Below are 27,723 nucleotides of genomic sequence, written 5' to 3' on the forward strand. Positions count from 1 at the left end.
GGACTGGATGAGATTTAAGGTCCTTTCCAACCCGAACCAATCCATGATTTTGGGATCTCGCTTTCTTTGTGCTGAGGGCGAAGCTCTGATTTGCCCCTTTGTGTTTCTGTGTCAGCTCAGCAGGGCAGCTTTGGGGGATTTTTGAGTGCAGGGAACTCGGTGCCACCTCCCTGTCACCCCACAGGTGTCACCTGACCCTAAAAGCCTCCAGAGCCCCAGTCTCAGCCCCATAATCAGATAAAATTCCCAGTGCCACCTCCCTGTCACCCCATGGGTGTCACCTGACCCTGGAAGCCTCCAGAGCCCCAATCTCAGCCCCATAATCAGATAAAACTCCCCTTGTGGAGCATCCATCAAATTTAAGTGGAAGTTCCGGAGCCCTGAGGGAACCAAGGGCGGCTCTCTCCCCTCTTTAAGCTCGTCTGACAGAGCTGGGATTGGGTTAGAGCTGGGATTTAATGGGGTTTTCTCTCCTTCCCTCCATCCCCCACCCCAGCTAATGGCTCTGAGTGGGGAAAGTGATTCCTGCCCGGATCCAGTGGGAATAAAACCGTTATCGACACCCCTGGGATGGGATCCAGCAAAATTTATTGGATGGGGGGGGGAGAAAACAGCCAAGGAAAACACAAGAGGGGCCTGGAATTGCTTTAAAAGGAATTGTGAGAGCTCAGGGAGCTAAAAATTGAATATTTTTAGCTGGTTCGCACCCGAATTTTGGACACTGATAATAACGAGATAACTGTCGTGGTGTATAAATTTTAATTGATTTGGATAAATTTTGTGTATCAGAAATATCAGGTGGTGCCCAAACCTGCTGGACAAGACAAAGAACCCCCTCTGTGGGGTTTGGGGTGAGGATGTGGCACCCGGTGCTGCCAAAAACACAAGGTTTGGCTGTCAAAACACATAGAATTGTAAAATTTGAGTAATTTACTCCCATACTACAGAAATTTGCCCTCCAAACACGAGGTACAACACAAAACAGGTGAGTTTTGCTCACTTTGATGGGACTTCCTGCCGAAAATAAGCAGATTAAGAAAATTAAACCCAGCCGAGGCTGGAATTAAAGGAAAATAAGCAGATTAAGGAAATTAAACCCATTTGCCTGCTCCGAGGAGGTTTCCTGCTCACCAGACTCCTCCAGACACAGACTTTAAATCAGGTGGGTCTAGCAAGGAAAAACCGAGGTGAAAGTTGAAATTCGGTGTCAAAACCGGTTTTTGTTGGTATTAGACCTAAACACGGGTTTAAGTACTCGGCTTAATGGTTTAACGACACCATTGCTTAAGTACTCCTTAACTAAAGGACACCATTGTCACCTGATGCCACTGCTGTCACCTCAGTGCCACCTCTGTCCCCTCTTGGTTGTTTAACCTGGATCCTGGTGTGGTTTATCCCAGATTCCCTGGCTTGGTTTATCCCAGATTCCCTGGTGTGGTTTATCCCCGATTCCTGGTTTATCCCAGATTCCCTGGCATGGTTTATCCCAGATTTCCTGGCATGGTTTATCCCCAGTTCTTGGTTTATCCCAGATTTTCTGGCATGGTTTATCCTTGATTCCCAGTTTATCCCTGATTCCTGGTTTATCCCAGATTCCTTGGCTTGGTTTATCCCACTTTCCTGGCGTGGTTTATCCCCGATTCCTGGTTTATCCCAGATTTCCTGGCATGGTTTATCCCAGATTTCCTGGCATGGTTTATCCCAGATTCCCTGGCATGGTTTATCCCAGATTTCCTGGCATGGTTTATCCCCAATTCTTGGTTTATCCCAGATTTTCTGGCTTGGTTTATCCTTGATTCCCAGTTTATCCCTGATTCCTGGTTTATCCCAGATTTCCTGGCATGGATTATCCCTGATTCCCTGGCATGGTTTATCCCCAATTCTTGGTTTATCCCAGATTTTCTGGCATGGTTTATCCCTGATTCCCTGGCATGGTTTATCCCTGATTCCTGGTTTATCACAGATTCCCTGGCTTGGATTATCCCTGATTCCCTGGCGTGGTTTATCCCCAGTTCTTGGTTTATCCCAGATTTTCTGGCATGGTTTATCCCTGATTCCTGGTTTATCCCAGATTCCCTGGCTTGGATTATCCCTGGTTCCCTGGTGTGGTTTATCCCCGATTCCTAGTTTATCCCAGATTTTCTGGCATGGTTTATCCCTGATTCCCAGTTTATCCCTGATTCTTGGTTTATCCCAGATTCCCTGGCGTGGTTTATCCCAAATTCCTGGATTCCAGGGGCTGTCCTAGCTTGGATTTAATCCCGTTTTCCCCCTCTCTCTCCGCTCTCCGATGACTCCGATTGTCCTGGTGGCGCGTTGGGGTTGTTTGATAAATTCCTGTGTTTTTCTCTTCCCTCTTTCTCTCCGTTTTCCTGTTTTTCCCCCCCTCTCTCTCTCTCTATCCCTGGCGCTGCCTCCGAAGCTACGCCAAGCCCAGGTACCGTACCCGGAGGTAACCGGCATGGGGGCAACGGAGCTTGCCAATTAAGCTGCCAATTAAGCCGAAAAGTTCATTAAAACCCTTCCAATGGCCACGCCAATTGGGCATTTCAATCCTTGCAGGCACAAAGGGGACCAGGGTGGCTCCACAGCGGGGCAGGCGAAGATTAAAAGGTCTCTAAGCCAGGCTTAAAAGCCGCTCAAAAATCTCCAAACCAAACCACAGGTGGCCGTGGGCTGGGCGAGCCCAAAGGAGAGTCAAATTCCCATTAAAATGTGTTTTTTCCCTATTAAAGTGGGGTTTTTTCCCTATTTAAGAGGGTTGCTTTTCCCTTTTAAAGTGGTTTTTTTTTTCCCCTATTAAAGTGAGCTTTTTCCCCTATTAAAGTGACCTTTTCCCCCTATTAAAGTGGGTTTTTTTCCTATTAAATTGGCTTTCCCCCCCGTTAAACAGGGTTTATTTCCTATTACAGGGGGTTTTTTAATATTTAAGATGGCTTTTCATTGTTAAAAGGGGTTTTTTCATATTTTAATGGGTTTTTTCCCCTATATTAGCGGGGTTTTTTTCCCCTAATATAGACACTTTTTTCTCCATTAAAGAGGGTTTTCCCCCTATTTTAGAGGGTGTGTTTTTCCATATTAAAGAGGGGCATTTTTGCCTATTAAAGGGCTTTTTTTCAATATTAAAGAGGGGTTTTTCCCTAGCAAAGAGGTTTTTTTTTCCCTATTAAGCAATTTTTCTACCTATTAAACAGGGGATTTTTACCCTCTTAATGTGGGGTTTCCCCCCCTATTTTAGAGGGGGCCTTTTCCCTGTTTTAGAGGGGATTTTTTTCCATATGAAAAAGGTTTTATTCCCTATTGAAGACATTATTTCCCTCTATTAAAGATATTTTTCCCTATTAAAGAAGAGGGGTTTTCCTCCCTATTAAAGAAGGGTTTTCCCCCTATTAAAGAAGACTTTCCCCTCTATTTTAGAGGGGTTTTTTCCTCAGTGAAAGAGAGGTTTTCCCCTATTAAAGAGGGGTTTTCTCCCTACTAAAGAGGCATTTTTCCTTATTACAGAAGGGGGTTTTTCCCTATTAAAGAGGGGTTTTCCCTATTGAAGAATTTTTTCCCTATTAAAGAGCTTTCCCCCTCTCACAGAGGATTTTAACTCAGCTCTGCACAAACCCCTGTCCCTCTTTAACCCTCACCATCCCCACCCCACAAAACCCAGAACATTTCTGGCTCTATGGGGCCCTTGCAGCAACTGCGGGATCGCAGCTGGAGATTTGGGTTTTTTTGGGGGGATTCCCTGTAGCTCTCCCAGGGCTTTGATCCAGGAGATTCCTCCCATTCCCGGTGTCCATTGGAAGGGTTGAGCGGGAATTTGAGCTGTGCATGTTCTGCATGGAGCCTTCTGCTGGCTTTGCCCTCCTCGCTATTCCCAAAACGTAGGAGCAGGGAAAGACATTTTCCAGCACCAGGGACAGCTCCTCCTCCCACTTCCATGGAAAACACGATCCCAGATATCCCAGCGCCGCCCTGCATCGCCCCAACACCATTCCAGATCACCCAGGGAAGCATGCCCACCTCTCCCAAACTTGGAAAATTCCGATTTCCCCACATCCAATGCGCATTTCCCACATTCCAAGCAGCGGGAGAGCCTTTTCCCAGCTCAGGAAACCGGGAATTGCCAACCAGGGGGGTGCAGCCGCCCCAAACTCATCCCAAAAGAAAGCTTTTTTGGGAGCAGCAGCAGCAGCTCCCGATTCCCCACAGCGGGGGCTCTGAGCAGGTCCTGCTTTACCTCTGCACATTCCAAGCAGGAACAGCTTCCCAGGGAAGGTTTTCCTGAGGGATCCAAGTGCAGGATTTGCTTTCCTGCCTCGTGGATGTTCCTTGGACTTGGATTTTGCTTCAGCGATGTCTTTTCCTGATATTATTTTGCTTTTTTCCCCCACTTCCTGAACAGATGCCAATCTTTCTCCTTCCTCTCTTTTTCTCTTCCTCCACCATCCCCTCCCCCCAAAAAAGAGGAATAACAGATTGGTCAGGTTTAGGTGGCGGGGACCTGAAAAGGCACTTAAAAATCCTGGGAATGCACATGAAAATCCTGAAAATGAACATAAAATCCCTGAAAATGCACATAAAAAACCTCAGGATCGGGACCACCCTCTCCTCCAGCTCCGTCTCCATCCAGTGTTTGGCTCAGCCACCAGAATCTGGATTTTCTTTGTGGATCAGGATCACCTCAAGTCCTTTTCTGCTTCCAGAGGGTCCTGCTGAACTCTGGAATCGCACCCTGATCTCTTCATCCTCCCAGCACCGAATCCTTCCCAGCTTCATTTCTTGCCCCACTGGAATAATTTGTGATTTCAGGGATAATCCCCCAATTATCCAGAGCCCATCCCTCCATTTTCCCCCTTTCCAAAAGGAGAAATATCACTTTGGAGAGTCAGGCAGTGGAGCTGGAGGTCAGGAATTGCTGCCTCATCTTCCTCCCTATTCCAGGCTCCAGGAGGGGACTCAGGGCATGGAAAATTCCCTTTCCCACCCCAGTCCCACTCCGGAGCTGGATCTTGTTCTCCTCAGGCTTCCTCAGGCTCCAGAGGATGTTTCTCTTCCCAAAAAATCCTCGGAAATTCTCCCTGACCTTCCCCATCTCCACTGGCTGACCCAGCTTGGGTGGACTTTTATGGAATTTGTCCTGAATTACAGGAAAATTCTCCTTGCCAAGGCTGCTGCAGACAGGGAATGAAAAGTTCATTTTCCAGGGAAAACCTGACACAGGGCCAGGAGGAACCGGAGCAGGTCATGGAATCAAAGTGAAGTGCAGGGATTTTCCCTCAGGAAAGGCTTCACCTTTCCTAAGTCAGGCTTTGGACAACAGGAGAGGAGATTTGGGAAAAAGAGGAGATTAAAAAAGAGCTTTTGTTTATGCTCCGAGCGAGAAAAAAAATCCAAAACTGGATTTTTGATTTTCCATCCTTATGGAAAAAACTTCATCAGGAACCATAAAGAAATCTGATCTAGACTCAGAGGGAAAATCCTGACTTTTGTCTGTCCATAAATGGGAATTTGAGGTGAAAAATCCCATTTTTCATTTCAGAAAGAGAAGGAATTGCTGAGCCCTCTCTTTCTGCTCCATCACCCGCTTCTCTTCTCCAATTTCTTCTCTTTCCACATCGGATTTTCAGCACTTCATGGCCAAGGACTCCCAATTCCATTCTGTTGGTAAAAACCGGGAGAATTAAAAATAAATCTCCGCCAATGTCCTCGGCCCAATCATCAAAAATCATGAAAAATTCATCCCAATCTCTTCAAGCCTCATTATTTTGTAGACACGCCCCAGGGAAAGCTATTGCCACAGCCCAACAACACATTAAAAGCACCTTTAAATAATTAAAAGGCAGCACAGATTGGGATTGCTTCCTGCATTTTTCAAAAAACCAAAAGCCACTTTTCATTAATTATGCTACTCCAAGCAGGATTTGCGTCTTTTCCTTAGAACTTCCCTTCAAAAAATCCTGGTTTTCTTTTAGGATTCTCCCTCTCTGGATTTTTTTCCCCTAATCCGAGCTTCAAACAGTTTTTTGTGGAAGGTTTGGAGGTTTTTTTTTTTTCCCTGCTTACTCCCAGCTGGGGAGGCAGCAAAGAGCTCAGCATCTCTCATTAGTGAAATTATTAATTGCTGCATCTTCAATCCATCATCTTCCCCCCATCCTTCCCTGAGAGGGAGTAATGGATCTTGGAGACGGAAAAAGCCTTGCAAGGGAGGCAATTAAAGAGCTGAGTGCTCGTTTGGCGCTTTCCAGGAAGATGGACTCAGCTAAAATGAGATAAAGAGCTGGGAATTGCTGCTGCTGGTTTTTACTCCAAATTTCCCGGGTGATTTCTTCCCGCTTAGAGCCATTCCCCGGTGCTGCCCCGCCTGGGATGGGGAATGGGCTGCACTCTTTCAGAAAAGAAAAAGGGGGATGTTCCCCCTCATCCCACAAATTCCAGGTGCTCCGTCCTGGCCCCAAACTTTCTGTCCAAGCCCTGGGAATGCAGAACAACTCCAGCTCCTCCGCAAAGCTCGGGAACGCTGTGGCTGGAGCACCACAGCCAATTTTAGGAGGGTGGATGGGATTTCCAGACTTTCCAAAGGGCCGGGAATGCCAGCCTGTGTCTCCTGTCTCCCTTTGGGATCTTTGTCACTCCTGGTGGCAGCGGGAGGGGACCCCGGGAAGGGACTCGGGGATCCCTGATGTCCCTTTTCTTTGGGGGATATCAGATCCATGGGATGTCTGAAATCCTCCTTGATCCCTGGGATCCCTGTGATCCTTTTTCTTTTGAGGGGTATCAGATCCCTGGGATCTCTGTGATCCTCCTTGATCCCTGTGATCCCTCTGATCCCTGAGATCCCTTTTCTTTGGGGGATATCAGATCCCTGAGATCCCTGAAATCCTCCTTGATCCCTGTGATCCCTGTGATCCCTGTGATCCCTCTGATCCCCGAGATCCTTTTTCTCTGGGGGATGTCGGATCCTTGGGATCCCTGAAATCCTCCTTGATCCCTGGGATCCCTGGGATCCTTTTCCTTTGGGGGATATCGGATCCCTGGGATGACTGAAATCCTCCTTGATCTCTCTGATCCCTGAGATCCTTTTTCTTTGGGGGATATGAGATCCATGGGATGTCTGAAATCCCCCTTGATCCCTGTGATCCCTTTTCTTTGGGGGGGTATCGGATCCCTGGGATCCCTGAAATCACCCTTGATCCCTGAGATCCCTCTGATCCCCTCCAGCCCTTGGGCTGCATCCATTTCAGTTTTAATCCCAAACAAGGCCACAGCTCCACATCCTGGGGCGGTTTAGGATCAAACCTCACCCCTCCCTCCCTCCCTCTCCGTGGGAGCCGCATTCCCACCCTGCCTTCCCCGAGTTTTCCAGCTCACCCCATCCCACTCTTCACCTGGCCCGCTCCTGCCAGGCTGATTTCCATCCCCGCCATCCTCTCCTGATCGAGATCGGAGCCAGCCCCGGTTATCCTGATGGGAAGTGACGGCTCCGCTGGCATGGAGCGCTTCCCCCAGAGCCAGGGAAGTGCGGCAGTGTAGAAACCCAGGGCACCGGGAATATTCCTCTGTCTGCTCTGGGGTGTCCTGACCCCCAGGGGAGCACTGACTCTGACCCTCATTCATGGAGAAAACTTCCAAAGCCTCAAGGTAAACTAGAAACCACAAAAGTGTGAAATAGATTGTAGAGATTGTAGAGAGTTGTGTAGTATGTCACATGGGTGAGAAATTTAAGATTTTTAGTACGTTATAGATGGGTTCAAAATAGAAAATATAAAATGTTGTCTTGAGTTCCCTTCTTCTTTGTTCTTCTCCCTCTTTCTTCTTAGGTTTAAGTAATATCTTGTACTTAAGTAGAAAAATCCACATTGCGAGTCTTTAGAAGTTAGTTATTAAGTTAGAAAAAAAATAATTTAAGTATCACTTCTTAATTAAGTAGCTTAGTTTTTGATTCGACTTAAAAAACCTTATAACAAAAAATTATTAGCCTTTTTTGTACCCTTTTTCATACACACAGAGCCTAGTACAAACAGTATGCTACAGTTTTGATAAAATAATAAACAAAAACTAAAACCAAAAAAAAAAAAAAAATCCAATACCTCTCTCATTCCTGACACAAAACTACTCCAAAAGAGTCTCCCCTACCAGGGGAGCCCCCAAAAAATTACCCGACTTAAAACCCACAAACTCACAGGGCAAGGAGGGCAAACCCCACCTGGAACCGCGGGCAGCTCATCCCGGTGCTCCAGGCGGGGCAGATTTGGGTGCGTGAGGGATGCTCAGAGATTTCCCCCGGACAATCTCTTCCCATCTAAAGTCTGGAGGAGCATTAAAACTGGATTTCTGCTGCTCTTGGAGAGCCCTGCTGGAAGCTGGAAAGCCATGCCAGGTTTTCCACCGGCTCCCGCCTTCCCCAAATTGACTTTGTGCCTTTTGAGGTCTCGTTCCCCAAATTCACTTTGTGCCTTTCGAGGTCTCATTTTCCTCCGAGGGGAGCCGGGATTCCCGTGGGAATTCCGAGCCTGCATTAGCTGAGTGTTCCCAGCCTCCTGCGCGGCTCCATCCCGTTAATGGGGACATTAACCCGGCGACACCAATCTCTTAACCCCAAAAACCCGCCAGCAATCCGTGGAGATGGATGGGGACAAATCCCAGCGCAGGAAAAGCTTTTAGCGGCCTCGGGACCCCGCCGAGTCCTTGCGGAGCAAATCCAGAAGGGCAAAACGCAAAAATTCCTTTTGTTCTTTTTTGGCTCACCACGAACACGCGAGGGCAAAGCCGAGCCTTTGGATGTGTCCCCTTCCTGTCACCTCCCCCTGCCCGGGCTGGACCCCCCCGTGCCGGGCCAGGGACGGGCTCTGCACGGGCGGCTTCGGATCGGGGTGCATGAGATCGGGATGCTGTGGGGTCAGCACCGAGAGCACCGGGAGGGGTTTTGGGGTGACTGTGGCTGCTCCTGGGGCCGGACGGGGGTCTTTTGGGGTGACTGTGGCTGCTCCTGGGGCCGGACGGGGGTTTGGGGGTGACTGTGGCTGCTCCTGGGGCTGGATGGGGCTTTTGGGGTGACTGTGGCTGCTCCTGGGGCCAGACGGGGGTTTGGGGGTGACTGTGGCTGCTCTCGGTGGCTGGGCTGGTGCTTTGAAGGAGCTGGGGGTGCTCTGGGTGCACCTCTGGGTATGGATGGGGTTTTGGGGTGATTGTGGCTGCTCCTGGGGCACTTTTGAGGAAGCAGGGGTGCTCTGGGGACATCCCTGAGGCTGGCCTGGAGTTCTGGGAGGACTGTGAGGACCCGGGAGTGCTTTGGGGGCACCCCTGGAGCTGGACTGGAGGTTTTAAGAACTTGGGGCTGCTCCGGGGTCACCCCTGACCTGGGCTGGTGCTTTCAGCCGTGCTCGAACTCTAATTTTGCATCTCAGATGGACAGAGAGAGCTCCTGCTCCTCTCAGCCTTTGGATGCTGAGTTTCAGGGCTTGGCTCTCCTTGGGGACAGGCTGGGTGGGAAAGAAAAGCCTGGCTTGGTCTTAGGATTGGCTTTAAAGTGCTTCCCTAGAGCTGTTGTGGTTTGAGGGCGATATTTATAAAAATCTGGCTTCCTTCGCCCATCAGAGGGATTTGGAATCGTGTGGCCCTCAGGAATAATGATGATAAATATCATTTTACCTGAGCGTGCCAGGGTGAGTCCCCTCGGAGTCACCTTTGGTATTTGGAGCTGAATTCCAGCTGCGTTTTCCACTGGAAGGTTCCAGCCCCATTCCAATGCCCTCCCCCCACCGTGGGACCCTCACCTCACTCAGGGTGGGTTAAAGGACACATTTCCCCCTTTCCTTGGAGAGCACATTCCCGCTTTTCCTTGGGATCACAGCCCGAGTGAGACAATTAACAAACAAATCGTTCCCAGTTATCCCCCTGGACAGCTCGGGGTGTTCCAAACCCTCATTTAAATGTAAATAATGTAAATTGGGAGGGGCAGCGCTGCCCGAGCTCCGACCCTCCCTCCCCTGCCAGTTAAACCCCCCTCGATGCCGAAGCTGCTCCTTCTCCAGGCTGGAAAAAGCTGGGAAGCTGCAGGCTGAACTGGCAGCTCCAAAAATGCCGGAGGTGTAGTCCAGGGGCAGCCGAATTAATGGAATTAATGGGATTAGTGCGTTTTCCGCGAGCTAAATCCAATTTCCTGGAATGCCGTGGGACAACGGGGTGAGGACAAAACTGAGCGTCCCTCAGCTGCATTTTCCCAGGCTCGCCGAGCTGGTTTATCCCAGGAGGTGCTGGGCACGGGAAAGGCAGAGGACAAGCAGCTCGTTCAGGCCTGGGGTTGGGATCGGGATTGGGATAGAACTGAGGGAACAGGAGCAGCCCCAGCACCTCTCCCAGCCCCTAGGATGGGCTCAGGGGGACAGGGGTAGGAAAAGAGGCTCAGTCTGGTGTTCCCAATGGGATTTGCTCCTGCGCCTCTCCTAAATCGTGGGACAGGATCAGGATATCCCTGCATGGGGTCAGGGGCAAGGAAAAGGGGTCTGGCCATGTGTTCCCAGTGGGATTTGCTCCAGCCCCTGGGATCAGCCCAAGCCATCCCTGCATGGGGTCAGGGGCAGGAAAAGGGGTCCAGCCACGAGTTCCCAATGGGATTTGCTCCTGCACCTCTCCCAGGTCCTGGGACAGGTTCAGGCCACCCCTGCATGGGGCCAGGGACAGGAAAAAGGGGTTCAGCCCTGTGTTCCCAATGGGATTTGCTCCTGCACCTCTCCCAGCCCCTGGGATGGGCTCAGGACACCCGTGCATGGGGACAGGGGTAGTAAAAGTGACTCAGCCTGGCATTCCCAGTGGGATTTGCTCCTGCACCTCTCCCAGCCCCTGGGATCAGCCCAAGCCATCCCTGCATGGGGTCAGGGGCAGGAAAAGGGGTCCAGCCGTGTATTCCCAGTGGGATGTGCTCCGTGCCACGCCGGACCGGGAAGGGCAGTGTTCCGGAGATGCCACCTCAGGTACAAAGCTGGTGTTTCCCTCTCCCAGAGGCAACTGGGCCGCCTCCAACCGCAGTGGAGGAAACCAGTCCTGAAACCAGTCCTGAATCCAGTCCTGAAACCAGTCCTACAATCAGTCCTACAATCAGTCCTACAATCAGTCCTACAATCAGTCCTACAATCAGTCCTACAACCACCCCAACCACCACCGACACCACAACCACAACCACCACCACCACAACCACCACAACCACCACCAGCACCGCCGCCAGCACCGCCGCCAGCACCAGCGCCGCTGCCGAGAGGGCTCCGGCAGCCACCACCAGGCACGAGTTGGGTACTGAGCTTTCCTTTTCCTCTAACCCCTCTCTAACCCTACTGGGACCCTTCCCCACCTCGATCCCTTGGGTTACCAGGAAAATCAGAGCCATCCCATGGCTCCAGGACGGGAATCTGGGTGTACAAGTGGGAAATTGGAGAGTTCTGTGGAATCTGAGTGTACAAGTGGGAATTTGGAGAGTTCTGTGGAATCTGGGTGTACCAGTGAGAATTCGGAGAGTTCTGCGCCACCAGGGAACAACCCAGCCCTGCTGGGGGTGTGGTGATGCCGGATGCGGTTTGAGAAGAGGTGGACAACCCTACAAATTCCCCCCGAAGTGTGATCTGGTGTTTAGAGCTGTTACAAACGGGTTCTGGTGCTCCTGCAGGAGATGTCAGCTCAGATTTAGCACCTCGGCTGTTAGCAAGGTGGCCTGTCAGGATTTATCCGAGTTCTTGGGCTCATCCCACTGCTCCCTGCGCTGCTGGAGCCCCCGGGAATGCTGGGCAAGGGTGGGAGTTCCAGCACCATCCCTGTGCTGGGCATTTCCCAGGTCTTCTCATACCATCAGGAGAATCAAACTCGGCTCTGGTGGGGAAATCTTCCTTCCTGGATGTGTTTGAGGGATAAATCTGGAAGGATTTATCTGGGTTTGAAACACCAGGATAATGGAATTGATGGTTTATAAATAATTAGGGTTGTTCAAAAAATCAATCAAGCAAAAAAGGGAATAAAATCTGGATTAAAAACTTGGATGGGGTTTGGAGCAAGCTGGGATAGAGGGAAACGTGGATTGGGGGTGGAATGAGAAGAGTTTTAGGGTCCCTTCCAGCTCAAATGATTATGGGGTGATTCCATGACTGAGTTCAAAGCCATTTCTCTATATTTTTGCATAAAATCAGTTTAAAATGCTTTAAAGCCACCAAAGATTTCTGCAAGGTGGATCTGCCCCCACCTGACAGCCCAGGGTTGGTGACGAAGTGAGATCACCCCCACACCAGTCATTAATCTGTGGAAAAACGCTGCTAATTAGAAATAGGGAATTAAGTGTGAGGCACGGAGCAGGGAAAGAGGACAGGAGGCAACGAGGAACCTGTGGTGTCCCCATCCAACCCAGACTGGGATTTAAGAGATTCCAGGTCACCCCACAGCACCAGGTCCTTGTAATGCCCTAAAAACCCCAAAACTGGCTTTTTCCAAGGGATTGTGGTGGTTGATCCCAGATTTGTGGCATCAAAATGTTGAAACACCTTGAGGAGAAATGACAATAAAACCCCAAGGTGTCCCTTCTCTGCTGTCCCTTAAAACCTTACTGAAGTGTGGGATTGGCTCCCACTTCTGTAGGAACGGGACTCATCCCAAGCAACGTCGAGATCCCTTAACTTCAACCTCACACACGGGTGACCTCGTTGTCCCACCGGGGCCACAGCAAAGTGACAATTCCCTGACACTCCCAGCACTGGATCCGTGCTCATCCATGCAGGAATTCCGGGACGAGGTTTCCCCGCTGGCCCAGATCCTCAGGGATGTGCCCCAGAAGAATTCCAGGATGAGCCGAGTGCTGTTGAGTTTAAACACCACCAAAATTCCCTAAAGATGTTGGGAACCTTGGAAAGAATCGATCCAACCTTAGGCTGAGGTTTGTTCATGCTTAGGCTGAGACCAAAGTGTTCGCTCCAGGTTTACGTAATTATTTTGTGAGGTTTTTGTAAGGATTTTGTGAAGATTTTATAAGATTTTTGTGAGGTTCTTGTAAGGATATTGTGAGGTTTTTGTAAAGGATTTTGTAAGGTTTTTGTAAAGTTTTTAAAAGATTTTTAAGGTTTTTCTGTGGTTTCTGTAAGGTTTTCATGAGGATTTTGTAAGATTTTAGTGAGGATTTTGGAAGGTTTTTTTTAAGGTTTTTATGATGCTTATGTGTTCTTCTGAGGTTTCATAATGTTTTTGTAAGGTCTTTTTTATGGATTTTGTATGGATTTGTGAGGTTTTTGTGACATTTTTTGTAAGGTATTTGTAGGGCTTTTTAAGGTTTTTATGACTTTTTGTGACACTTAGGTGTTTTTATGAGGTTTTATAACGTTTTTGTACCTTTTTAAATTTTTTTTGAGGTTTTATGAGGTTTTTGTACTGTTATGGGTTTTTTTTGAGGTTTTGTAAGGTTTTTATCAAGTTTTGTAGGGTTTCTGTCAGGTTTTCAAGATTTTCACGAGCTTTGAGCTCTGAGCTGGGCCTAACCCCACTAAAGACTAACTCGTGTTCTAACCTGTCCCCCAGCTGCCAATGGATCGTCCATATGGGACATCAGAGCCATGGCAAACAGTAACTGGGCAAACATCACCTGGAGCCACAATTTCTCGGCAGGAACTGACTTTGTGGTTAAGTATATCACCAGTAAGCATCAGATCGCATGGGGACTCTACGGGGTGGCGCTGCCCTTAGAGATCCTGCCAGCTCCCGCCCTTTCCTTGGATTTAATTCCATGATTCCATGGCCAGCTTGGAAAAAACGGGAGGGGAAAACATGGTGGTTATGGCGGTTGGGGTAGATCAGAGGTGGTTCTTGAGGGGTTCCCTCTCCGTGCGCCGATGGCTGTGGGGTTTGATGATCTTTGGGAATGCTGAGGTCAATGGGAAGAGGTGGAAAACAGAGAGGAAAATGAAATTGATGGGAATTGGAAGACGGGATTCCTGAACCTGGAGTTGGCAGAATCCTCTAAGATCCCAAACCTCCTCCTCGCTGTTCCTTAGTGCTGTACGGCTCCGTCCTGGGCTGGAAGCAGAGCCGGGATCTCTGGGTTTGGTGCTGGTTTAGGGAGAGGTTTTTGTCTTGTTGGTTGGTTTGGGGCTTCTGGAGAGGCAGTGCTGGCTGCTGCTCATCCCCAAGTTTATTTCCCAGCCCTCACATCTGCTGCTGTGCCGGTCCGGAATCCCTGAAATTGTAATTCCAGGCTGGAAACCCCTCCTGGCCATTCCACCTTCCCTCAGGAGATGACCTTGAATTGTCCTTGAAACTATTCCCTGTGCAAAACCAGTGCCTGGTCTCCAAAATTCCCATATTTCAGGATATGCGTGAGCTTGCCAGGCCCTAAATCCCAAACATCCCAGCTCCCAATCCACCCCTATTTTTTCCCAGTCACTGGGAAGCACAAGGAACAGGCCCAGGTGCTGAATCCATGAAGCAGCATCAATCCCTTGGGTTTCCCTCTCCAGGATTTGGCTGAGGGAGGAAATCTTGAAGATTTCAGCCCTTTCTGGACAGCCATGGTTGCCCACCCCATTTTGGTGGCATTTGAAGGAACAAAACCTCAAAGCCACAATTCTCGGTGGGTAATGACCACAGCAGCTCCTTGTCCCCAGGGTGGTGACCCCAAACCAGCAGCTCCTTGGCTCAGGTACTGATCCCAGATCAGCAGCTCCTTGTCCCCAGAGCTGCATTATTCCCTACTCTATCCCAGGGATTTCACAGTGCCTTGCCTGCAGTATCACGATCCCAAATCTGCAGTTCCTTGTCTTGGGAAATGACCCCAAATTAGCAGTTCCTTGGCTCAGTACCGACCCCAAACCATCAGTTCCTGTGTCAATACTGACCCCAAACCAGCAGTTCCTTGGCTTGGGAAATAACCCCAAACCAGCAGTTCCTTGGCTTGGGAAATAACCCCAAACCAGCAGTTCCTTTGCTCAGTACTGATCCAAACCATCAGTTCCTTGTGTCAGTACTGACCCAAACCAGCAGCTCCATGTCTCAGTACCGACCCCAAACCAGCAGCTCCCTGTCTCAGTACTGACCCCAAACCAGCAGCTCCCTGTCCCGGGAACCGCGTCATTCCTGGCCAGCCCACAGTCCTGCACCTGGGCCGCAGTGTCCCCGGTGTCCCCGCAGGGTGTCCGGGCGGGGTTTGATGTGCGGTTTCTGTTCCCCAGGTAACAAGACAGAGAAATCAATCCCCGTTAAGGCTCAGGGCCCGTCCTCGGTGCAGCTGGCAGATCTGACGCCGGGGATGATGTACAAGCTGTGGGTGTTCCCCATATGGTCCCACCCCAGTGAGCACTCGTACATTACCTTTACCACCAGCTCAGGTGAGACAGGCGTCGTCCGTGTGTCCCCAGAGTGTCCCCGGCGTGTCCCCGGCGTGTCCCCGGCATGGCTCCGGCATGGCCCCACCGTCCCCATGGTGCTTTGGCCATGGCTGCATGGAAATCCCTCATCCCACCGCCCTCAACTCTCGGCATTTTTCAACCCAGGGGTTGCTCGGCGTTGCATGGAGAACCCCAGGAAGGGATGGGGAACCCTTTGAATAGGGATCCCTCGGGATGGGGATTCCTTGGAATGAAGGAAAGGGAGAAGAGTGTGTTCATGATGTCACAGCCTCTGCTTGCAGCCCCTTCGTGCCCGTTGGGACTCTGGGGGACAATGAGATGTCACTGATGGGATGCAGGACTGGGAGTGGGAATGTGGTGTTGTACAAGAGTGTCCCTAGGGATTTCCATACTCCTGGGATGTTTCCTCTGGCACTTTGTGTGGAATTTTCCAGGCTTTGTATCCGTGTGGTTTTCGCATCTTCCTGGCTGTGGATTCCCCCGTTTCCCACGTGGCTCCATACGCTCCCACCTTTGTCCCACAGGAGCTTTATACGTTTGTAAAACTCCGCTGTTCCCTCCCAACAATTCCCAGTAAACCCAAACAGCCCTAAATCCCTTCATATCCACCCGGGGCTTTTCCAAAGGGATCTGTGCACAGCTCCTGTCAATTCCACTCTGCTGGAATTCCACAGAGCAGGAAATACTGGAGCAGCCTCCCTGACTGTGTCGTAGGTAGAGGTGGGAATTAAAATGGTTTTGCTCGGCTCCAGCTGTGGGATGGGAAGCTCTGGCAATTTCCAGGCCATGCTGGGAATGGCAAAAAGAAAATGGGAATCCCAGCATGAGAGAGCTGTGGGAATTGGGGAGCAGAGCTCCCCACACCCCCCATGTGCAGCCAAAATTATCAGAAAATCTGGAATATCACCCGGTAATTCCCTGGCAGGGACAGATGGCGGCTGCTGGTGTTCCATGGAATTAACGATGGAAAAGTCTCTGCCATCATCGAGTCCCACCATTCCCTGGTACTGCCAAGGCCACCATGTTCCCAGGTGCCACATCCAGGTGGTTCTGGAGTGCCCAACCCTGCTCAACGCTGACAAAATCCCAGCTAGGGCTGCCCTCGGCTCTGTAGTCAAACTGTTCCGGGACTGAGAGGATCCATGGCACAACAGACCCTGGAATATTCTGGTCCCATCAGAGCTGATTTTGGACCCAGATCCCTCCCAGCACAGCTCCAGTTTTGAGTTAAATCCCCAATATTGTTTCTCTTTGGATCTTTCTCTGAGTCCGAAATCTCCGTCAGCTCCCGCCCTCCCATGGAAGTTATCCTTATGGATAACAATTTTATCCCTCTGAATAACCATTTTATCCCTCTGGAATACCATTCCCAACCTGGACCCGCCTCTTTTCTTTCCTCCCCTGCTTTTCCCCCGACTTTGGGATCCGTGGGGTGATGGAGGCGACAGCAAGGGGCCAGGAATTAAAAAAAAACATCCAAAAAAAGCACAATATCCTTGGCTGATTCCTGCTGGGAAGACTCTGCATATATTTTCCATAACTGAGAGGTTCCTACTGATATTTTCATGGAGAATAAGGGATGGAGCCACCTTTATCCCTGGGATTGAGGCTGGTGCTGACCTGAGCCCTGTGGGATGCACGGAGCTGTCGCCTTCCCTGCAGGAATAAATGCTCCAAAACCATTTCTCTCCTGGCTGGATGCTGCTGACACAAGTGCGAGACCCCCACTGACAATCCTATGGAATCGGGAATGCCTTGGATTAAAAGGAACCGAGCAGATTTAGGGGTTTGGTTTTTTTTTTTTTTTCATATCTTGTAAATCGTTGTTCTAAAGGTTTCTTCAGGCTGGGGGCAGATAAATAAGAAATATTCCCCTGCAGGAGGCCGAGTTCTGATTTCATTCCTGATTAACTGGCAGCTCATTAAGCCAAAAAATTCCTCCCAGGAGCAAAGGGCACTTGGAAATGACAAAAATAGCGGAGTAGAGAAGGAGGGCGGCTAATTTTTAAATAAATAAATAAATAAATAAATGGGTTTCTCAACTTGTCCAAACACTGGGAAGAGTGTTCAGGGAAGGGAATGGAGATGGGGAAGGGTTTGGAGAGTCCTGAGGGAGCTGGGAAGGGTTTGGAGAGTCCTGAAGGAGCTGAGGAAGGTGCTCAGCCTGGAGAAAAGGAGGCTCAGGGGAATTTCTAGCTCTACACAACTCCCTGCCAGGAGGGGACAGCCGGGGGGATTTGGGATCTTATCCCAGGGAACAGGGACAGGAGGAGAGGGAATGGCCTCAGGCTGTGCTGGGGAGGCTCAGGTTGAACACCAGCAGGAATTTCCTCATGGAAAGGGCTGGAAGGGGCTGTCCAGGGGGGTTTGGAGTGCCCATCCCTGGAGGTGTCACCTGGAGGTGTCACTGAGTGCTCAGGGTGGGGATCGGGCACAGCTTGGACTCGATGATCCCAGAGGGATTTTCCAGCTTCAGTGATCCCAGGATTCTGGGAATAGAATCACAAAGGGCTGGAGCCAGAGGGGACTTTTCATACCCAAAGATCTCTTTTGCAATCCAAGAAAAAACTCGGTGGAGCTGAGCTCTGCTCCTGGCACGTCAATAATGACTCTGAGCTAACGAATATTCTGCAGTGGAATTATCATTAATTATTTTTAAAAAAGGCTCTGCAGCTGCAATTCCAATCAGGACCTGTCGGATCCTGCAGCTGCTTTCTCGTTTTCCCTTAAGGTTGGCCTCACCTTAAAGCAAATCACAAAATCCCCTGGGACAGCCACAGTCACTCGTTTACTCCAAAGCTGCCTTTGCAGGGACTTTAATTTGGTCCTCAAGTGTTGCTTTTTTTGGGAAGGGTGGATTTATCCCCATTTTTTGGGAAGGATGGGAATTTTCCCCTTACCTACAGGCAATGCCCTCACCCTCCTGTGAGATCTCCTGGAGACTCGGGGTTTAAAATCCTCCCTCCTTCCCAAACCCAGCTCCAACCCCCACCCCGCCTCTCTGGCTTCTCTGGAATTTCATATTTTGAAGACCTCCTTGTTTCTCCCTGGAAAAATCCCATACCATTGCTGTTCATGGAATTTTTCCATCTCCAAGCTTTCCAGCAAAGCTTCCTTCCCCTTCCCTTCCCCAGCACTCGGATAACTGAATCCATTTCTTTGTTGTCATCTCATTCTCTCCATCTAAAAGCGCATCCTCGAGGATCCCCTCAGGCTGGGATCAAGGATATGTGGGATTTGGCAGATCCTTCCCCTCTCGGTGCTGCCCAAAATCCACAAAACATTCTGGGTTTGGCGTCACTTCTTGACCAGAGGTTCTCCTCCATGTCATTCTCCTCTTCAATCTGAATTTCCCTTAATGGTTCACCTGCAATTCCCTGGATTTCATCCTGAGGAAATCACTTCTTCTCTTGGCCTCAATTCCAATGGAATAAGCACAGTTTGGTCCCTGGAATTTTTGGGTTAGGAATTTTTGCCAATCCAACCCATTTTTCCCTTCGCTGCCTCTCTTCCAAGATCCTTTTTCCCCAAACACAGGAAGGGAGGGCTGCTCCCTGCTTTATCCTTCTTTTTTCTCCCCAGACTTTCAGGATCTTTGGGATTTTCAGGATCTCCTGCCCATCTCCATTCCCAACCCCATCCCACTCACTCTCGTTCTCCCACATTCCTGCTGGGAACACCTCGGTTTTCCCTCAGCTTGGATAAACCCAGCCCCTCCGCCCTGCTGAAGGTTATTTTCTCCTCTGCCTCACTGAATTCCAAGGAGAGGCTGGAAAAGGCAGCCTTGGAGCTATTTTTAGGCCATGGATTTGTCTGTCTGACCGTGTGGGAGAGCTGCGAGCCAGGAACCGGGGAATGGCAGGGAGGACATGGGAGCTGGAGGATGGGAACAGGCTTGGAATTAATCCTATAAACAGGCAGGAGCCTTGGGAAGGCGCTGGAAGCAGGAATTTGCTCCAGGAGAAAACCCTTGGAGCTATCAGACCCCTCTATGCTCCAGTTCATCCCAGTTCATCCCAGTTCATCCCATTTCAAGGCTGCCAATGAACCCTCTGTGCTCAGCGATTCCCTGATCCACCGGTGCTGCCCCAAATCTCCGGATACCAGGGCTGGATCCGTGTCATTCCCATTGGCATTCCAAGGAGTTCCCACTTGTTCCCAGGTCTGGGGGTTGCTTCCACCAGGCCCTCCCCAGCCCTGAGACCCTCGGTCGCCACCAGAGGCAGCAGGAGCTGGGTGGTGGTGGCAGAAGAGCCACCTCTGTCACCTCTGCAGGGCCACCAGCTCATCCCAGTTCATCCCAGTTCATCCCAGTTCAAGGCTTCCAATGAACCCTCAAAACTCAGCAGTTCCCTGATCCAGCTGTGCTGCCCAAAATCCCCAGACAGCAGGACTTGGGAATGTTCCTCTTGGATCTTCCTGCACCCAGGGCAGTTTTCAGATGCAGCAAATTCCATCAAATTCCTTCCCCAGCTTCCTTTGCTTTTTTTTGCAATTCCCTTTTCCCAGATTTTCCTTTCTGTTGGGCCCCTTCGCTATTTGTCATTCCTGATAAAACTGATTTTATTTTCCACCATAAAAGGGAAAAAAAAATGGAAAAAATACCGCAACACCATCAAAAAATATCAAGACCCCACCAAAAGCCCACCAAAAATAACCCAAAAAACCCAGAAAAACCACAGAAAAAAAAGATCAAAAACACCAATAAAGCACCAAAGCAAACAAAAACACTGTGAAAAAACACCAAAAAACCTCATAAAACTCCACAAAAAACCCCGAAGAAGCACCAAGAAAATACCACAAAAACCCACAGAAAAAATCACTAATAAAGCACCAAGAAAACACCAAAAAAAACCACAAAAACCCGCCCAAAAATCACCAATAAAGCATCATAAAAACACAAAGAAAACACCAAAAAACCCACAAATCTCTGTGCTACAACCTCAACCACACACCCAGACACGCCCAAACTAAAGAAAATTCCCGAACCAGCGCCCTGAATTCCTCTTCCTCCATTCCCTGCATGGTTGGCTCCGTTCCTTAGGAATATTTTCCGCTTTTTCCACAGCCTACACCAAGAACCAGGTGGACATCGCCACGCAGGGCTGGTTCATCGGCCTCATGTGCGCCATCGCCCTCCTGGTGCTCATCCTCCTCATCGTCTGCTTCATCAAGAGGAGCCGTGGCGGGAAGTATCCAGGTGAGGATGGGAATGGCCATTCCCAGAATTTCAGTCTGGGATTTTTGGGGATCATCCAGTGGCGGGGAATATCCAGGTGAGACCTGGGAATGGGAAATCCCAATACTTAAATGAGTGTGGCATCATCACAAACCCCTTGCAACCCCTTTGTAACCCCTTTGCAAACCCTTTGTAAACCCTTTGTAAACCCTTGCCAACCCTTTGCAACCCCTTTGACAACCCTTTTCAAACCCTTTTCAAATCCCTTTGTAACCCCCTTGTAACTCCTTTGTAAGCCCTTTGCCACCCTTTTCAAACCCTTTGCAATCCCTTTGTAACCCTTTTTAAACCCCTCACAAACCCTTTGCAAACCCCTTTTCACTTCCCAAACCCTTTGTAACCCCTCTGTAACCCTTTCCAAGCTCTCCCCGGTGCAGTTTTCACCTGTCCGAGCTCTTCCCTCTCAGGGACCCCCCAGGACCCTTCCCCAGCTCCTCCCCATTCCCAAACCCTTCAATCCTTACTGGTTTAACTGGGGGGGTTCTGCTCCTTCACAGTGCGGGACAACAAGGACGAGCACCTCAATCCCGAGGACAAGAACGTGGAGGACGGATCCTTCGACTACAGGTGGGACCCCATGGAATGTCCGACCCCCCCATCAGCCCCTCCTCCACCATCACAGCCCCCTTTCCCCCACCCCATGGTGCCACGAATCCCCCGGAACGATCCCTGTCCCCCCTTTCCTCCTCCTGCCGCCTTCCCGCTGTAATTCCCGAAGGAAACGGCTCCTGAAACGCTGCTGGAGCCGCCAGGTTGTGGGGTTCCACCTGCTTTTCCTGCGATTCTGGAATCAGCGACCTTGGACAGCTCCCAGCAGGAGTAAACCAACCTTAACGGAACTTCTGACACATAAAATCCAAAAAAACACCCCAAAAACCCAGACTCTGTAGCAGACTGAGGGTATTTCTGGAGTACCCTAAAGGAGGAATGCCCAAAGTTCTGTTTGGATCAGGCTGGGCAGAGCTGGATCCTGGGATCGGTTCCCTGGGACAGATCCCACCAGGAGCAGAACAACCTTAATAGAACTCCTGGCAAGTAAAAGCCCCCAAAACACCCCAAAACCCCAAACTTTGTAGCAGCCTGAAGGTATTTCGGGACTCTCACCCTGCAGCTCAGCCCCTGTCCTTCCCATAAAGGAATATGGAGAGTCCATAAACATCGGAGAAATGCCTAAAGCTCTGTAGGGATCAGCCTGGAAGCAGGAAAGGGGAATGATTTGGGGTCTGCCTGTGCTCCAGCCCCACACAATCCCATGAAAAGCCCCTTGAGGGCTCCAGCAGGAATCCAGCTGGAACCTCCCTGACTGCCCCGGCTCCATCCCACTCTTTGCACGCAAATGTCACGCTTAAAGAGCAGCAGAGCCTTTTTCCCTCCAGGAAAACTCCTGGGATGTGTCAGAAAGGGACAGGAGCTTCCCAAGCATTCCGTGATCCCCTGGGAGTGGTAGCAGGTCCTGCTGTCAGGGCTCACCCAGCAGCCGAGGGGATTTGGGACACTTTAATTTTAATTTCTTAAAGAATTAAAATTCCTTTTCCCACCTGAGCTGGAGCCGAAACCCAGCAGGAATTTTTCCTCCTCATTTAAACCAGGGGTTCATTGAATCCCGTGTTATTCTCAGCATGGGAAGAATGGGTGTGGGATTTAGGAATGGATGGAATAAGAATGGATTCTGCCAGAGGATTTAGGGGAAACAAAATGAATCAGGAACAGAAATGGAACAAAACCAGGGATCACATTAATTTTGTCAGAGACACAGAAACTCCATTTCAGAGGGTTTTTTTTTATTCCAGAGGATTCCATGAAGCTCCCCAGACTCCCAAAAACACATGGAATACAAGCAGGATGTTATAGGGAAAAGCTGGCATTCCCTAATGTCCTAAACAACACCCAGGACCAACACCTTCCTCCCCTCCCTGCCACTCAGCACTTCCAGGGGTGGCCAAAAATTCCACCCATGAATTTTTGGGATACTCCCTTTGCATTCCAGGCTGGGACAGGGAAAACAGCAGAGGAGGAACGAGCCCAGCCCGGTCCTGCTGCAGGTTTTGGGGTCAGACCCGTCCCTTCCCAAGGCAGGATTTTATGGCACACTCCTGGCACGGGAATGAGCCATAACCAGGGCACAGCCTGGCCCCAAAAGGTGATTCCAGTCCAGATAGGGAGCCTCATGCTTCCCAGATTTGTGGGGTGGTTTGTGGGAAGCCTGAACACCCCCACTCCCACAGGGATTCCCACAGGGATTCCCCCAGGCCGAGCTTCTGGCAGCACTCACGGATTTCCCGGCTCTGCTTCCCCGGAGCCCACAGAGGGGGGTCCAGCCACCCTCTCCTGGCCCCATCCACCATTCCTGAGGCAAATCCTTGGCCAGATTCCTTCCCTCTCCAAAGGGAATCCAAACTCTTGGAATGGCTGGCAGAAATCCCCTGGCACCATCCAAGGGGTGTGTCCTTCCAGGCAAGGGGAAGGATTGGAGTGAATCCTTCATCCTTCTGCTGAGCTGGAGTTCTGACTTTTATGGAAAACCCCATTCCCAAAATTTCCAAGGGAAAGGCAGGAGTTGGTGGAAGGACAATAAAACTCTGGGATGGAGCCCATGGAGTTTTATGGACTAAATAAAGGGGGGAAAAGCACCAATCTAATAAGAACAACCAAAAAAAAAAGAAATCCCACAACCCATAAACCCACCAACTTTGCCCTCTCCTCCCGAGGAACACCAGGATTCCTGGGAGAATCCCAGAAGGTTTCCCTCTGGGAGGCAGAAGGGAAGGTGGAGCCGTTGGCTGATCAAGCTCGGGGCTGATTGCGGGGTCGGGCTCCAGGAGGGGCAGCATTTAGGATTTCAGGGAAGGGCAGGAATTGAGCCCACCCTGGCTCCCGTCCCCTCCTCCCCATGGCATGGCTGCTGTGCCCTTGTCACCCTCACGTCCCCAGCGCCCTGTGCATGCCACGCTCCATGCTCCTCATCCTGAGATCCTGTCACATCTCTCTGCTCCGATCCCAGGATAATGGTGTTCCCAAGCAGGGAATCTCCTTCCCGAGGCAGGACCATTATCCATGGATAGCGTTCTATGCCAGCGCCAGTGCCTCATTATACCAAATGTCCTGCGCTGCCCATGGGGAGGCGGCTGGAAACTCCGGATGCCGTGAAGGGGAAGCCGAGTGGATTTAGGATTCAGATTCCCAGTCAGGATTTCCAGGGAAAGGGCACAGGTGACACAGTGCAGGCAGTGCCACTTGAGGAGGGGACATCTCAGCCGGCAGCGAGACGGGAGGTCACAGAACTGTCCCAGGAGCCTTGTGAGGGAGGAAAGCTCCAGAAAAGCCCTGGAAAGGTGCAGGTTTATCCATAGGGACATTCCAAGGAATCCCAGCAGGACACTGGGGTGAACCCAGTCACCCTTGTCCTGCTGCACGCGGCTCCCCAGAGACACCACTGTCCCCTGGACACCACCCCCAGCCCTTCTTGGACAGCTCTTTCCATGCAGGGATGGCTTTCAAGGAGGCTGATCCTGCCTGGAACGGTTCTCCCGGCTCCATTTGGTATAACGAGGCGATGATTCACATTTTTTTTTATTTTTTTGGGTCGTAGCACTGCCCCTGTGAATGCAGAACCTCCTCATTTCTCTCTCTGATCAGGCTCTTTCTGCTTCTCTCTGTTTTATTCCCATTCCTTCTCCACCTTTTCACCTGGTCTATCCACATGGACCGTGAAGGTCTCTTGAAAGGTAGGACCTCGTGCTGCCAGAAGTCCGGCACATTCCGCTTTTTTGGGAATTTTATTTTCCTTCCTTCCCTCCTCCCGTTGATTTTTCATGGCCAAAACTCCCCCATCCTCGTTCCCACATCCCTGCCTAACACATTAAACAAGATCCCTCTAATTCCTGCTGCCATCGGGGCTTCTGGAGACTCAGATCCTGCTTGGAATTGCTCCGTGGGCTGGGTGCACCCCCCAAATCCAGCCAGGCCCTCCAGCTCCAGCTGCTGATCCCTCCTGGTGGAGCAGGCTTGAACATGGGAATGCATGTGGGATTTTTCAAGAAAAAAAATGTGGATTTTCAAGGGAAAACTGTGTTTTTTCAAGGAAAAACTGTTGTTTTCCAAGAAAAAGTGTGTCTCAGGGGATGAGGATGAGGGACGTGAGCCAAAACCGCTGGATCCTCTCCAATCTGCCCACTCTTAGTCCTGAAAATCCTCCCTCTGGCTTCAGCCTCCCCTTCTTCCCAACAATTTGTGGGATTCAGGAGAGCATTTCCCACATGATTCCCATCTGAGCACTCCAGTTCCCTAACGTCCGGCTCAGCCGCACTCCCAGAAATCCATTTTAACAGGGTTAGATCCCATCAGGAGCTGACAGAAAACCGCTTCTCCCTCATAATGTGCTAACGGGATAAACGGCCCTGGAGAGAGGTAAAACCAGCAGAAATTCTCCAGGAATGCATTCCTGGTGGGAATTTGGTGCCGCAAACCCCCTGGTTAGGGATGATCCAGCTCCAGATTCAGCTTGAGCTGCCCCCCAAAATTTGGGAAGGTGCGTTGGGAGTCGCCGATCTGTGTTTTGCCGCTCTCTACTCCGCGTTTTTGGGGCTTTCTAACCAGTCCTCTTCCTCACTGAATTATTCCCTCTTTTTCCCCAAAAAAAAATCTGCTTCCAGAGCTAACAAATTAATTTTTTTGTTGTGATGCCAAGTTAATAGGAAGTGTCAAATACTGGGGTTGTGTTGTCATGGAATTCCAAAGCGCTGATCCAAGGAAATGCGCGGTGGGATCCTGAATTCCTCTCCCTCTTCAGGGAGCTGATGAATCCCATGGAATAAGGGAAAATTAATCCCATGGAATGAGGGAGAATTAATGCCTTACCCTGCTCAAGCGCCCAAGCAAAGTGCAAAAAAATAAAAAAACCAACCCAAAAATAAAACCAAATTGTCACCAATTTTAAGGAAAATAAAGGAATGGAGTGGAGTGAGCCTGGCAAATCCCAAGCTAAAAAAAAAGACATCTGAAGAAAACAGGAATGGAAGTGGGAGGACAAATATTTCAGGGATATCTTCAGGAATATGACAGAATTTGCATGAACTAAGGAATAGTTGATATAAAAATTAATTTTTATATCAATTTACAGCAATCCACTCTCATCCTTCCCAAAGTATCTCAATTTATGGGATACCAATCCCTGCCCTCCAAGGTAAAAAAGCTTTTCCCTGGTTAGATTTTGGTTAAAAGGAATTATTTAAAGTGATTTTTTTCCCTTTTGGGTCAAACTCTTTATTTTTAAGTGACCTGGCTTTTAGTGAAAAGGAGAAAAACCCAAAGTGAGCAAGGAAAAATGCCCAGAAATAAACTGGGAAAGGGAAATTCCCTGGAGTTTTGGAAGCTGCACAAAACTTGGCATCCTAAAAGTGTCCCCTCGCAATGCTCCTCATTGCATGTGGTTTTTTCCAAGGAAAAATTGTGGTTTCCAAGAAAAACTGCATTTTTTCAAGGAAAAACTGCATTTTTTCAAGGAAAAACTCTGTTTTCAAGAAAAAATGCTATTTTTCAAGGAGAAATGTGTTTCTTTGTGGAAAAACTACTTTTTTTCAAGGTAAAACCATGTTTTCCCAGAAAAAAATGTGGTTTTTTCAAGGAAAAACTGTGTTTTCTCAAGGAAATCTGGGAACAAACCATTCAACCAGGTTACCAACGGGGTCTAAAAAACGGAGAGAGAAAGAATCCAAGGGAAGAATATTCCTGATGTTCATCCAGCCCCATTGATCCAAGTTTTAGGTGGAGTATTGAGGTTAAGAAATCTAGGGCAAGAAATCAAGGTTAAAAACCTGAGATTTAGAAATTGACATTTAGAAACTGAGAGTGAGAAACCAAGATTAATGAAATGAGGCTAAAAACTTGAGATTTAGAAACTGAGAATAAGAAAACTGAGAGTAAGAAATTAAAGTTAAGAAACTGAGAGAAAGAAATTGAGAGTAAGAATTTGAGAGCAAAAAATTGAGAGTAAGAGACTGAGGTTAAGAAATTGAAGTTAATAAATTGAGATTTAGAAATTAAGATCAAGGAATTGAGGGAAAGGAATTGAGATGAGGAAATCGAGGTTTAAGAAATTTGAGATGAGGAAAATGAAGTTAAGAAATTCGATTTCCGAGCTGAAAAATCACAAAATTGGGTGTACAGAGATCCCAACCACCTTCACCCCCCGCACCTCCCAACCCTCCACCCACACCCGGACGAGTCTCCATAATTTAGGGCTCTACCGAGCCCTATTCCCGCTGTGGATTGCTTTAGGATCGCCATCCCTCAGGGGAAGGTTTTCAGCCCCGTTTCTCAACCCTTGCTGTGTCTGTCTGTCTTCTGCTGCCAGCGATGAAGACAACAAACCTCTTCCCAACAGCCAGACCTCGCTGGACGGGACGATAAAGCAGCAGGAGAGCGACGACAGCTTGGTGGACTACGGAGAAGGGGGCGAGGGCCAGTTCAACGAGGATGGCTCCTTCATCGGCCAGTACACGGTCAAGAAGGACAAAGAGGAGACCGAGGGCAACGAGAGCTCTGAGGCCACGTCCCCTGTCAATGCCATTTATTCCTTGGCATAGCAAAAGCGCCGGGAAAAACACCCACAGCCCGAGGGGTTCGGAGCGGCCGGGGGTTCCGCTGGCAGCCGCCGCCAACACTGCCTCCGACAGGAAAGGGAATCGAGCGAGGACTGAAAAAAAAACAAAAAAAACAAAAAAAAAAAAAATAGAGAAAAAATTAAAAATAGCAAAAAATACAAAAAAAACAAAAGGGAAAAAAAAAGAAAAATATTCCAAGCAACGAGGCAGCCCAGGCGGCTGCCAATGCCATTTATCCTTAGCAAACGAGCCAACGACAAAGGACGCGCGGGGCGGGAGCCGGAGTGGGAATCGGGGCTGAGCTGGAGCAGCTGAAGGGGAGGAGATGCTCAAACTGCTCCCCAGATTTTGGGCTGCTTCCCAGTTTTGGGGTTGCTCCCCAGTTTGGGGGTTGTTCCTCATTTTGGGGCTGCTCCACAGTTTTGGGGTTGCTTCCCATTTGGGGATTGCTTCCTAGTTGGGGATTGCTCCCCAGTTTTGGAGTTGCTCCCCAGTTTGGGGCTGCCTCAGGGCCAGTCTGGAG

At 49.7% G+C, this 27,723-nt stretch overlaps 1 protein-coding gene across 25 annotated transcripts in view; it reads left to right on the plus strand.

Moving 5' to 3' along the window:
- Positions 1-27,567, plus strand: part of NFASC (neurofascin) — a 73,208-nt gene extending 45,641 nt beyond the window's left edge. For 6 of the 25 annotated variants that reach the window (XM_068173043.1, XM_068173042.1, XM_068173048.1 and 3 more), the window contains 7 exons: positions 2,423-2,452; positions 10,993-11,280; positions 13,537-13,653; positions 15,183-15,338; positions 20,428-20,559; positions 21,096-21,165; positions 26,951-27,567. In XM_068173043.1, the coding sequence (XP_068029144.1) occupies positions 2,423-2,452; positions 10,993-11,280; positions 13,537-13,653; positions 15,183-15,338; positions 20,428-20,559; positions 21,096-21,165; positions 26,951-27,182 (1,025 nt within the window). In that variant the 3' untranslated portion in view covers positions 27,183-27,567. Of the gene's footprint in view, positions 1-2,422; positions 2,453-10,992; positions 11,281-13,536; positions 13,654-15,182; positions 15,339-20,427; positions 20,560-21,095; positions 21,166-26,950 lie in introns of those variants that run through there. The other 19 variants (XM_068173062.1, XM_068173063.1, XM_068173065.1 and 16 more) reach the window with 15 other exon arrangements.
- The last annotated feature ends 156 nt before the right edge of the window (positions 27,568-27,723 follow it).

This window comes from Anomalospiza imberbis, chromosome 26 (assembly GCF_031753505.1).
Source record: "Anomalospiza imberbis isolate Cuckoo-Finch-1a 21T00152 chromosome 26, ASM3175350v1, whole genome shotgun sequence".
Lineage (NCBI taxonomy): Eukaryota > Metazoa > Chordata > Aves > Passeriformes > Viduidae > Anomalospiza > Anomalospiza imberbis.